The sequence below is a fragment of the Argopecten irradians genome, chromosome 8, assembly GCF_041381155.1.
Source record: "Argopecten irradians isolate NY chromosome 8, Ai_NY, whole genome shotgun sequence".
Classification (NCBI taxonomy): Eukaryota; Metazoa; Mollusca; class Bivalvia; order Pectinida; family Pectinidae; genus Argopecten; species Argopecten irradians.
The window spans coordinates 16073028-16085562 of NC_091141.1; the positions used below are offsets into that span (position 1 = coordinate 16073028).

At 35.1% G+C, this 12535-nt stretch overlaps 1 protein-coding gene across 1 annotated transcript; it reads right to left on the minus strand.

The window, feature by feature from the left end:
- Positions 1-4288: 4288 nt before the first annotated feature.
- LOC138329745 (perlucin-like protein) lies at positions 4289-7658 on the minus strand. Its single transcript, XM_069277035.1, has 5 exons — positions 7607-7658; positions 7180-7271; positions 6154-6244; positions 4990-5213; positions 4289-4294 (listed from the first exon to the last, which is right to left on the minus strand). Exons 1-5 carry the CDS (start codon positions 7656-7658, stop codon positions 4289-4291), a joined length of 465 nt encoding a protein of 154 aa, XP_069133136.1.
- Positions 7659-12535: the final 4877 nt, after the last annotated feature.

Genomic DNA, 12535 nt, shown 5'->3' on the forward strand with positions numbered 1-12535 from the left:
TTTTATTGTTTCACTTTTTATCGTAGCTTTGCAGTAGTCCCAAGTTTGTCTTTTTTTGAGACCTGCTTTACTACTTTCTTCTAGTGTTTGTTCAACACAATTGTACATACATTTCTTTGTTATCCAAAATGCTATTGTTTATTTTCGAGACTCCTGGACCAGCTATATCATTTTGCTCTAGCGGTAGCTTCATTGATATTGCTTGATGATCTGTTGATTTAATTTGGGCAGGTCTAATATCTACATGTTTTACAAAAGTTGAAATTTATTCATTTATCAAAAAATAATCAACTCTACTAGTTCAATATATGTTTCGTCTCCATGTAAATGGTATATTTTTGTCTATTTCTTTCTCTCCAGATGTCTATCAATTTGTACGAATGCCTTATTTGTTTTAATCCATAAGTAGTTCCTGTTTTGAAACTTACTGCGTTGCTTTTCCTGTCTTTTTCGTTAAGAATTTCATTGAAATCCCCTTCTAGTATTACTTATCCCATAATGAAGTTTTCTATTTCTGTTTTTAATTTCTTGAAATACGAGTTTCGGTTTTTCTCGTCGTTAAGTGCATAAACATTTACTAATTTAAAAGTAATCAATGTTTTATCAAATTCCATATTCATTAAGACATATCTTCCTTCATTTGAAACCTTAAACTTTACAATATTGTTGTGCAGCGATTGTTTTAACGAAGATAGAAACTCCACAACTTTTACCACTACCATAACTGTTATAGCTGCTACATTCGTACTCATGTAATTCTCCGTGAATCGTATTGTATAATTCATCAGTGAAATGCGTTTCTTGAAGAAAAGCAATATGATTTTTTTAAACCATTCATAACATCTATATCTGTTTTCCATGTCTCTTAATACTTGCGTATTCAAGGATATAATGTTAGTCGTCAACATTTATACCATTTAGTTACATTACATATTTAAGATTTATTTTTTTGCTTTTTTTTTCGCTAAAGGAAGTTGGTTCACAGTATCTAGATGATATCCTCTGATGATACCCAACTTTAACCAGCATCCATTCCTTCATCATAGGAACGTGGTCCCGGCCAGAGAGAAATGGATCAATGCCTTCGACTGATAATTGTGTGTCAAGCCAAATATGCAAAAAACAATGATGAAAAATTACCATTTTTGAGCTTAAAATCTTATTTTTTCATTTTCTGCGTACAAATCACTACTTCAGTTGACAAATGTGAATGTTATGAATATTTTTCACTTGATAGTGAAAGTGAAAATATATTTTAATGACGTCATAATCGGAACTTATACAATATTATCATTGGGTTTTTTTGTTGTTGTTGCTAAAACTGATTGATTTTTGGTCAAAAAACTGATAAGAAGCAATAATTTGCAGTTAGGAAATATTTTTGCTGTGTCAAGCCATATATGAAAAATTTGCTAAACAATTACCATTTTGAGCTTAAAATCCGATATTTTCATTCCCTGCGTTGTGGTCATTTTAAATTTGATACCCCATTTGTCTACTTCTATTGAAAAATGTGAATGTTATGACTACTTTTCATTTATAGTAAAATGCGAGCTGGCGACCATCTCGATGACGTCATAACCGAAAGTTCATCCCAACTTATGCAAATTTAACAGTTTGATTTGTGATCAGTGGGTCATAAGTATTCAGAAAAAAATGGTTCGGAGGTTGCGGGGAGGGGTGCATATGGGACCCTCTTAGGCCATGGCCTTATGATATATATGTTAGGACACTCAAATAAAAATGCGAATCAGCTGGATAAACTAGGCTAGACTAAGACATGTAAATAGACCTTATCATATGGATTATAAAACGTCAAAAGTCACATTTAAACAATCCCTAAGACAAGCATTCAATAACTACAAGTCTAAGCAATCTGAGGAAATTGACCGTTCTTATGAATTTTATCAGTAACAGATATGAAAACTGCAATAATAAAACTATTGAATCAGCCCAGAATATGAAGATTAGATATTATACTTGATATACTCTTTTTTACCAACTTTTTAGCCTTCCGTTACCCGATTATTCAATTTAAAAGCAGTTCTTAGTTTTAGCCTTCCGTTACCCTACTTTTCAATTTAAAATCAGTTGTTACATGTATCTTCAAATGATTTTAACAGAAATTCATTTTTTCGTATTATATCTATATATAATATATGTTTCCCATAGCAAAGCGTGAAGCGCGTCAGCTCGACAGGGCGTTGAGTACAGACACCGGGGTGCTACTGGAAACTAAATTTATACAAGTTTCATAGACCTGTCAGGTACCTTAATTTTGATTTTCGTTGCATCAATCTAAGTTTTGAAATTTTATTCTCGTGGTGAGCCTTTCAGTTATCTGATAACATTCTAACGTATTCAGGGGATGTCAAACAAAAAAGGTCTCTTATGGAATGTTACAGGTAGATAGGTTAGGCTTTGAGAGTATATGTTGAGTGTAATATTGTACTTATTTGAATTCAAACTTCTATTTCGGTTGTTAGTCTTGAATCTTTAATGATTAAATCAACAGGTTACAAAGTAAGGTTTTGGAATAAAAAGAATATTTTTGTATTTCATAAAAGTTACACTTGATTACATACGCGTTGAGTATCCTTGTACCTTAGTAAAACATGGTGTAAGCAATGTAATTATAATGGGCCATACCAATACGGCGGTTTCGAGATCCCAAAACAACGAAGCCAAAGAACAAATTATTGTCTATTATTCCCACCTTTCGGTGATTATGACGTCAACATTTCACGTGAATTCTGTGACGTAATAATCACCGAAAATTGTGACTAATTAGGGATTTAGAAAACCACTATATTGTAAAGGGTGATCATTAGTGCACTAAAACGCCATCACTGTTCTGAAGCAGTCGACATACGTATTACGGAAGAGACAAATTGCTAATCCATGGATCAAATGACTAGTGAGGAAAACATATGGTAGCCTGGATATTTACGAAATAAAACAAGAATAAATTATGGAAAAATAAATGAACGAAAGAGGGCAAATTTAGTCAATATTCCTATATAAATCTAGGAAATTTATGTTGATATTAAAGTGAAAACTGATACTAAGATCGATAAGACAAGATAAATGTTGTGATGCAGGTTTTTTTGTGATGTAGATGATTATTTCAGACACAGATGTAATAGTAATATTTACAGTTTTTGTATATTGATGATTAAAACGATAGCATACCACTACCATTGTGTCTTCTCTTCTTCACATACACCAGGATGTCTGAGGACTGGTTGACACTATCATCAGAACAGAGCTCCCTGGTAAACGTTTGACATTCCTCTATTACTTGGTTATTGGAATATGATTAACAGTCCGCCATACATTTACAAGCACACGCCATCTGATCTGAGCTTTCTTTAACTTCCAAAACGTCATCGATGTAGTTGGAGAAATGCATGTATGAATTCTGATGCTGTTGTCATTGCATGTGCTGTACATCCTAGACATAACATCAGTGTCATGTATGTATTCATAGTTCTGGTCTATTGTATAGCACATGTATTAAACATAATCATGTTGCTCTAAAATTATTTAGTATAGTTTTGCACTCTGCTAAGTATCCACTGCACAATATATCTTATAAGTTACGGCATCGCAGAATCAACAATTAATAAAAGTGTGATTTTACCCTACCATTCAGTACCTTTTGTATCTTCTACAGTGGGCTTCTTTATATAGAGCGTTTCTTTCTTTTCAAGACTTTTTTATGGCGGCACAAACATCCGAACATCAATATTTCCACATCGATTGGCTGATTTTTTGTTTTGCTTCAGAAAAGTACGGGGGCTGTATCAGGGCTACTAGCATGTACAACTAAATATCCTGAGCCTTAATTTGCTACACATGTAATACCTTTAAATCTTATCTGAATTCTGATTCCGGAACATCTCCATTCCGGTTGATCCCCGACAGTATCAGTATTAACGTGTTCTTTAAAACGTCAGTTAAATAAATATTACACTTGTTTATTAGATCATAGTAAAGAACAAATAAAAGCGATTTTTAGTATCCGATCGTTTTAGCATCAATTAATATAACCTCTTCAAAATAAAGAACCGGTATCAATTTTGTTACTGTTTAAATTTAATGTTTTGGGAGAGCTATTAAGTAATTTAATGAAACAGTTCTGAATGTTTCATGTTTATCTGGCCGTTCCGTTGCAACTGGCGGAATAATATACCTCTACGGAAGGGTAAAATGCTATTCGATATTCTGTCAATTGGCATATGGAAACAGCGATAGAGCATAAGGACCATAATATATATACATGTGTTCACAACTTTGAACATGAACAATAAAATTATCTTCATATTATACCTATGATTTCCAATGATAAATATGCACATCACAATTTGTTATGTGTTTACTTGTGTTAACAGCGTATTCGGTATTGGGGTTACAAGTAACAAATCTGCTGCTGGCTAAAGACTCTTATGGTACTTAACAAGATTGAACAAATATCACCATAATCATTAGAATATCGATTAGAAAGTTTGTGACACTTAAATTAAAAGCAAAACAATCTGTTAACATCAGTGATTCAATAATTTTAATTAATCATGATTAACATATATGTACGGGTAGATACTTATATCTTTAGTGTATACATAGGAGTAATTAAACCAAACACCTGCATACGTTTTGGGATCCCTGTGAGAAAAAGTAAAACAGAATAGCAGAATTATGCTATATAAATGTCGTTGGTATCGTTGATGCTACATAGGAATATAACAGTTATCAGTTTATAAAATGTGATTGCAAATGTTGGGTAAAGTTGTTGGCAAAACGTTTATGGTAAAACCTGATCGAAGCGAAATAACAATAACAAGAATAAAAAGGCAATAGAAAGTGTAGATAACATGTCAGCAATTGAATGAAAGGTACTTAGTTCTACCTGGACATTATACCTCGTATGTAAAAAGTACCCGCTCAAGCTAAAGATAATTTGCTGATTTTACGGACGTTCTGACTTACCGTGTATTTTTCACAGATGTAGTTTTTAAGGCTGGCACAGTTCTGGTCGTCCCATCTGAAGTCTCGTCTGGCCCACAGCAGCATACAGTCCTGGTTGCCGCCGGCGTTGTCAGGCTGTCCACGGTCCCAGTCGACACAGTCCCTGTTCACGGGGGTGTTGTACGCCTGCCATACCCAACTACGTTCATTTCTGATGTCATTTCCTCCAAGCCACCAATCAGTGTCTAAGTAACATTGTCAATACAAATATATCATCCTCTCTACATTGGTGTATGTTTTGATAGATAGGATGGAAAGTCACTGGTTCGATGTATTTTTTATAGTATTCGACGAAACTCGATTTTAAATACCCCGTTTACATATTATTATCCATGCTGAATGATTGTGTTACTATGAATATGATTTCATTGTAAAATTTGGCCCACGAGCATTGAATGCGGATCTTTCTGAACTATTTCACATAATTATAATGGTAGAATAATATATATCATTCATTGTGTTTGTTTGTCATCAGCCTTTACAGCTAATATGGATGACCCATTTCTCAACAACAATACCATATAATAAAAATATCTCATGGACTAAGGTCATATTGTCGAATGATTCAGTATTTCAATTTCAATACAAAATTAGACCGGTTAAACAATCTATACAGTTATTAGATCTGTCAACGAGTGTAATTCTTTAAGCACATCTATGACACGTGACATGTGTTCAGATTCCCTTTCAACTTTCTGTTTGATAACAATTTAACAAGATATTAATACAATAGTAGTATTTGTCTAATTATTTGGATCTACTTCAAACAATAGATAAAGAGACAACTCCTTATTAACTATTAAATTACAAATAATATTTAGGTATCATGCATTATCTTTATTGAAAATAGTTTTAAACGTTGTTGAAAGAGAGAATGAATTCATATGTATTCCATTTAACTGTTACATCAATTTTAGTTTTTAGAAATGTTTGTCTCATTGCTATTACAAAGCAAGCGTTTTTGACGATTGCTACTGTAGATGTACCTAGTGTAGAGCGGAAAACAAGTTTTACTGCAATGTGTTTCTTTTAAATCCCCATATCATCGTGTCGAAAACCACTTGAGACTAGGTTTTCGATTATGGCCTCTAACTTATTACAGAATGTGAGAAAGAAGCAACTCACTGCATCTCCTCTTGGCGTAGTTCTTGACCCAGTACATCTCCGCTCTTGTGTTGAAGGCAACCAGAGTTCCACCCTTAGCGGCGCATGTAAACTGGAATTTTGCAACAAAGACAAAAAATACCAACATTCATTAACGTCTGTTGTCGAATATGAAGTTATATTAGACAGTATGATTTTATATCAAATTATTCTTTGTAACAGGGTTATTACCTTGTATTATCAAAATGTGATTCATATGGATATAACGTTTATCATGCTAAGTGACGGACGTTTAAATATGTTCTACATCTCCATGTTACCATAATTATATAAATGTTTATCTTATCTATTGTTTATTACAATATACTTTATCATTCGATAATACCGCTTATTGTCATTAGATGTATATATTTAAGGAATGATTTTTATTGTTTGTTGTTTAGTGGTGTTTAAACTGCATTTTTTGTACATATATTTTAAATGACGCGCGTCAGTGCATGATGTTGAAATATATGTACAAAAAAATGCAGTTTACACACCATTAAACAACAAACAATCAAAATTATTCCTTATATTTACATTTCGATTGACCATTTCATTCAAATCAAGTGTTTAAATAAAATAAATCTCTGTTTTTCCACTGATATACGATCGTTGGAACAGCCGGTCAATTGGTGGAATCCCGGAACAGCTATCTTCAATTTGGAGGGGAAATGTTGTCAAATTTAGAGAGTACACAAAATATAGTTCCACATATACTTTATCTTTTTTTCATCCCATTTACACAATATTTGTTATTTTTTATTTGCTGATATTTAATTTAAGATTTACATAACATCCAAACATGCAATCTTTTGAAGATGTTTCATACAGAAACAATAGGCCTAACCCGATGCGCATTCACACTACTTGCGGAAGTCAGTGTTCCGCTGTGTGTATTCTTGCGCGGCAACCACTTCATTTACGCAAGTGTAAACGATTTCGCCATTGGTAAGGTTATATAGCAAAGAGAAAAACGGAAATGTAAATATTATTATATATACATACCGCTGCTTGGTACCATGACTGTTTATCTGTACTGAAGAAATAGCAATGGCTGCAGTATGGCACCCAGCCTCGTTCACATCCCCAGGCAGAAACTGAAACATCAATGATTCATCTTCATGATAATCTACCACAATTTACAACTGGATAGTTCCCCATCACATTTTGAACAGCTGAACCATTAACTGTATCACACAAAGATAGTTTTACCAACAGAATAACGAATGTCAAAAAACAAGGAGACTTATCACACATAATAATTAAGCTGATTTCTATTTATTTGTCACAGTATTTTGCACCTAATTTAAAATCTACACATTATTAATATTAACCACACCAACATTGCTGGATTCGAACCATACATTTGATCAAAATTACCGAGATGTATTAAAGGGTAAAACATAATACATCCGATATAGCAAAGTCATACCTTGTGAGATGGCGACCGTCCCGAGGAGGGCACATACAAGAAGAAGGTTCATGTTTGCTGCTGAAGCGGACGATGCTCCGATTGCCGTCGAGCCTCGTTATATACAGATCCAGCAGTCCTACACAAACACCTGTCCCCGTCTTTTAATGCGGATTCGTTGGAAAAAATATGTTTTCATCCGATCCAGTGCACTCGATTTGTGTTACCGGCTAATCCGTCTGTAAAGGAGGCGTAAAGCATGATGTTTATACACTTCTGTCATGTACTCCGTCTTTGATTTCATCTTGATGTTATCGCATTTGATATATAATCAACACATTTTACATTTTTGTGCTTTTGTTGTTTGTGTTCCAAGATATATTTTACTCTGCCACAACATTTTATAACACACCTACTGAAAGTTCCAAATAGACCTACTTTTGTGTTGCTTTTCTGTACTGAGAATCGACACGTCTTCTACATACCATAGTCACATAGTGTACATGAAAACAATATTTTAAGAAATAAGTTGGAACTTTTCTAATATTTTTTACAACCGTTGTATAAAATGTTTTTAAAATTCTGGACCGCCGACAGAGAAAATAATTATCATTTGAACAATTATACCAGGATATTCGCATACAGATAAGTAAAACTTTAAATCATCGTATTACTCTTGTACCACCACCAATTACTTAAGATATTGTAAACCATCTCTATATAATATTGCATATATAATTAAATTGTGTTTTGAATTTAGCTGCTGGTTTCTCATTTCTGTTATTCTGGGTCATAACAGAATTGGGGGCTCGTGTCCGAGATCGATATTTTATTTGTGAAATCTAACTTTGAAAAATTAATTAAGAAATTTTCAAAATTTGTGTACAAACTTTGAGTTTACATTTGAAACCAACAGCTAGATAAACATGACTATTATGGAGGTAGAACAGTTTGTTGAAGCGCCATCCCTGGACGTTCTTTTGCAACTTAATAAGAAGGATTTACTGTTATTGAGTAAAAATTTAGGCCTAACTATCAAAACTAATTTGAGGAAAGCTGAAATTCGGAATGTAATTATAAGATATTTTGTTGACAATGGCAAATTTGACTCTAGTGCATTAGATAATATAGAGGAAACAGTCACTTCAGAAATCCAAATTAGACAAATGGAACTTGAACATGATATGAAAATGAAACAAATAGAGAAAGAAATGAGAGAAAGAAAAATAGAAAAGGAGTTAGGAGGAAAACTGATTGAGAGAGATCAGATGTTTGAGCCAGAGAAGCAGAAAATTAAAACTGAAACAGAACTTAGAATTAAAGAATTAGAGCTAGCTTCTCAGGACAGTTCAAGTAATCCAACTTTTAGGGATTTACAAGGAAACAGAGGTTTTGATGTCTGTAGAAACAGTAGGTTAGTTCCTCCTTTTCAAGAGAAAGAAGTTGACAAGTATTTCTGCATTTTGAGAAAATAGCTGATAGTATGAAATGGTCTAAAGATAAGCTTACAATGCTTCTTCAAAGTGTCTTGATTGGTAAAGCTGGAGACATTTATTCTTCTTTGTCTGTAGATGAGATATAAAATTACCAAGTAGTCAAGAAAGCTATTTTGAAAGCTTATGAGTTAGTTCCTGAGGCTTACCGCCAGAAATTTCGAAACTCGAGAAAGAGAGATGAAAAAACTCATATAGAATTTGCCAGAGAAAAAGAACAATTATTTAATAGGTGGTGTGATTCTAAAGAAATTGATGAGGATTTCGGTAAATTGAGGCAATTATTGTTGATAGAGGATATAAACGTTGTGTCCACATAAAGATAAAAACTCATTTAGATGAGAGAAAAGTTGAAACACTTAGTGAAGCAGCTACAATGGCTGATGATTACGCTCTCACCCACAAAGGCTCATTTGTTAAAAACAATTCTCAAGACAAAAACAGTACCACAGGTACTAGTAAATTTGGTCAGCCTAGGAACCCAATCTTTAGTGGCCCTTCTAACGACAAACCTAAATTAGGTGATAAGACTGATTCTAAAACAGATCATACGGCAGGTGTGTGGTCTCCTTCTGGTCCTGTTTGTAATTACTGCAAGAAAGTAGGACATGTTATGTCTGAATGTTATTCTCTCCAGCGTAAGGAGCAAAGGCGTAAACAGTCAGTTCCTTCTGTGTTAGCTATGTCAATGCCTAGTCAGAAACTTAGTAATATTGGGGAAGATTCTAAAGTGTCTGTTGAGATTAAGAGCCCAGAGTCTGATAGTGTCTTGGAGAAGTACTCTCCCTTCATTTCTGAAGGTTTTGTTTCACTTACTAGTGATATCACCAACTTGAAACCTGTGAAGATTTTGAGAGATACTGGGGCTTCTCATTCTTTAATATTAGATGGCGTAGTGCCTTTCTCTGATGAGACCTCGTGTGGTAGTAGTGTTTTGCATCAAGGTGTAGAGTTAGGTTTTGTTAATGTGCCTCTCCATTGTGTTTATTTAAAGTCAGAGGTGTTAGACCGGAACTTCCCATAGAGGGCGTGTCGCTTATTTTAGGCAATGACTTGGCTGGAGAGAAAGTTAGGGTAGATCCCTTAGTGTCCAGTATTCCTGATAAAACAGGTGATGCTGAGACTATTCAACAGGACTTCCCTGGTATTTTCCCTTCTTGTGCTGTAACTCGTTCAATGAGTAAGAAGGTTTCTGATGTTGCAGTAGTTGAGGATCATAATAGTCCAGGGTTAGGTGACACTTTCTTGGTTCATGATATAGAGGATGTCGGGAGTAAGTGTGATCTTTTGAGCAATCCTGTAGACTTTGATAGTGATAGAGTTGTTCTTAACAAAGGTACTTCTTTGGCTGACATGATGAGTAAATCATCTTTGTCTAGAGAGGAGCTTATAGTAGAACAGGAAAAAGATCCTGAAATCTCCTTATTGTGTAATCGGGCTTTGAGTGAGGAAGAGGCTGCGAAGTCCCGGTTTGTTACTTCCGTCGGTCAGGTGTGTTGATGCGCAAGTGGCGCCCCCCTGATGTGACTCCCGAGGAAGACTGGAAGGTTGTCAATCAAATAGTTGTCCCACCGAGGTATAGTCAAGATATTCCTAGTTTGTCTCATGATGTACCTATGGCAGGGCATTTAGGTGTGACCAAGACTTATAACAGGATCTTAGATCACTTCTTTTGGCCCAAGTTGAGAAGGGATGTGGCTGATTTTTGTAGGTCTTGTCATACTTGTCAGGTGGTAGGGAAACCTAATCAGAAAATCCCTGTGGCACCTCTGCACCCCATTCCAGCATTTGAGGAACCATTTAGTAGAGTCATTATATACTGTGTAGGTCCTCTACCCAAAACTAAGTCTGGGAATGAGTATCTTTTAACTATTATGTGTGCTTCCACACGCTTTCCTGAAGCCATTCCACTCAGAAATATTAAGGCCCCTAACATAGTCAAGGCTTTGGTTAAATTCTTTACACTGGTTGGTCTTCCATAAGCTGTCCAATCGGACCAAGGTTCGAATTTCATGTCTGGTATTTTTCAACAAGTCATGTACCAGCTCCAGATCAAGCAGTATAAGTCTAGTGCTTATCATCCAGAGTCTCAGGGTGCTTTAGAACGTTTTCATCAGACATTGAAGAATATGATGAGATCTTATTGTTTTGAAAACAAAAGAGATTGGGACGAAGGTATACACATGTTGTTGTTTGGCGTTAGAGAATCTGTACAAGAATCTCTTGGCTTCAGTCCCTTTGAACTTGTGTTTGGACACACTGTACGTGGTCCTTTGAAAATTTTGAAAGACAAAATTTTGGACGAAGATTCTAAAGTGAATCTCTTAGAGTATGTGTCTAACTTTAAGCAAAGATTGACAAGGGCATGTGAACTGGCAAAAGAAAATTTGGCCGTTACTCAAAACAAAATGAAAACATGGTATGATAAAGATGCCCGTGCAAGAAGTTTTGATCCAGGTGACAAAATTTTGGCTCTATTACCAATACCGAGTCAGCCTTTGCAAGCTAGATATTTTGGACCTTATGTTGTTGAGAAAAAGGTCGATGATGTTAACTACATTGTACAAACTCCAGGGAGGCGCAAGAAAACTCAATTATGTCATGTTAATATGCTTAAGAAATATGTAGATAGAGAAGAGAGCAAGACCTCTCAACCTATTGCTACTTTGGCCTCTGTACCATCACAAAGTGAAAGTACAGCTGACATTTGTAAATTAGACTCAGATGGTGGTGTACAAGATGTAGGTTTAGACTGTGGTGTTAAGTTACGAAACTCAGATGTGCTCGCGAACTTGGACAAGAAACTATGTAATTTATCGGAAAAGGAACGAAATGAACTGAAAGATCTTATACTTGAGTATAAACATTTGTTTCCGGATACACCAGGCAAAACAGATGCTATCTATCATGACGTGGATGTAGGCAATGCGCCACCTGTCAAGCAACATCCTTACTGTGTCAATCCTTTGAAAGAAGAACATTAAAAGAAAGAAATTCAATACATGTTGGACAATGATATTATTAAACCAAGCAAAAGTGAATGGAGCTCTCCATGTGTTCTGGTACCAAAGCCAGACAAGACATACCGGTTCTGTACTGACTTCAGAAAAGTAAACTCTGTCAGTAAAACAGACAGTGTCTTGACAAAGTTGGCAAAGCCAAGTACGTAAGCAAGTTTGACCTGTTGAAAGGATATTGGCTGGTGTCATTAACAGAACGAGCTAAAGAAGTGTCGGCATTTGTAACCTTACAAGGTTTGTACCAGTACAAAGTTATGCCGTTTGGTATGAAGAATGCCCCGGCAACATTTCAACGTCTTCTTAACAGCGTGATATCAGACCTGGAAGGCTGTGATGGATACATTGATGACGTCATCAACTACCACGACACGTGGGCAGACCATCTACGCGGGATTCGTGAATTCTTCGAGAGACTCACTACCATGAAATTGACTGAA

Coding starts and splice junctions, on each gene's coding strand:
- LOC138329745 (XM_069277035.1), bottom strand. CDS start 7,658: ATGAACCTTCTTCTTGTATGTGCCCTCCTCGGGACGGTCGCCATCTCA. Junction 6,245..7,179: donor AGTCATGGTACCAAGCAGCG/GTATGTATATAT, acceptor GCAAAATTCCAG/TTTACATGCGCCGCTAAGGG. Junction 5,214..6,153: donor CTACGCCAAGAGGAGATGCA/GTGAGTTGCTTC, acceptor AATGTTACTTAG/ACACTGATTGGTGGCTTGGA.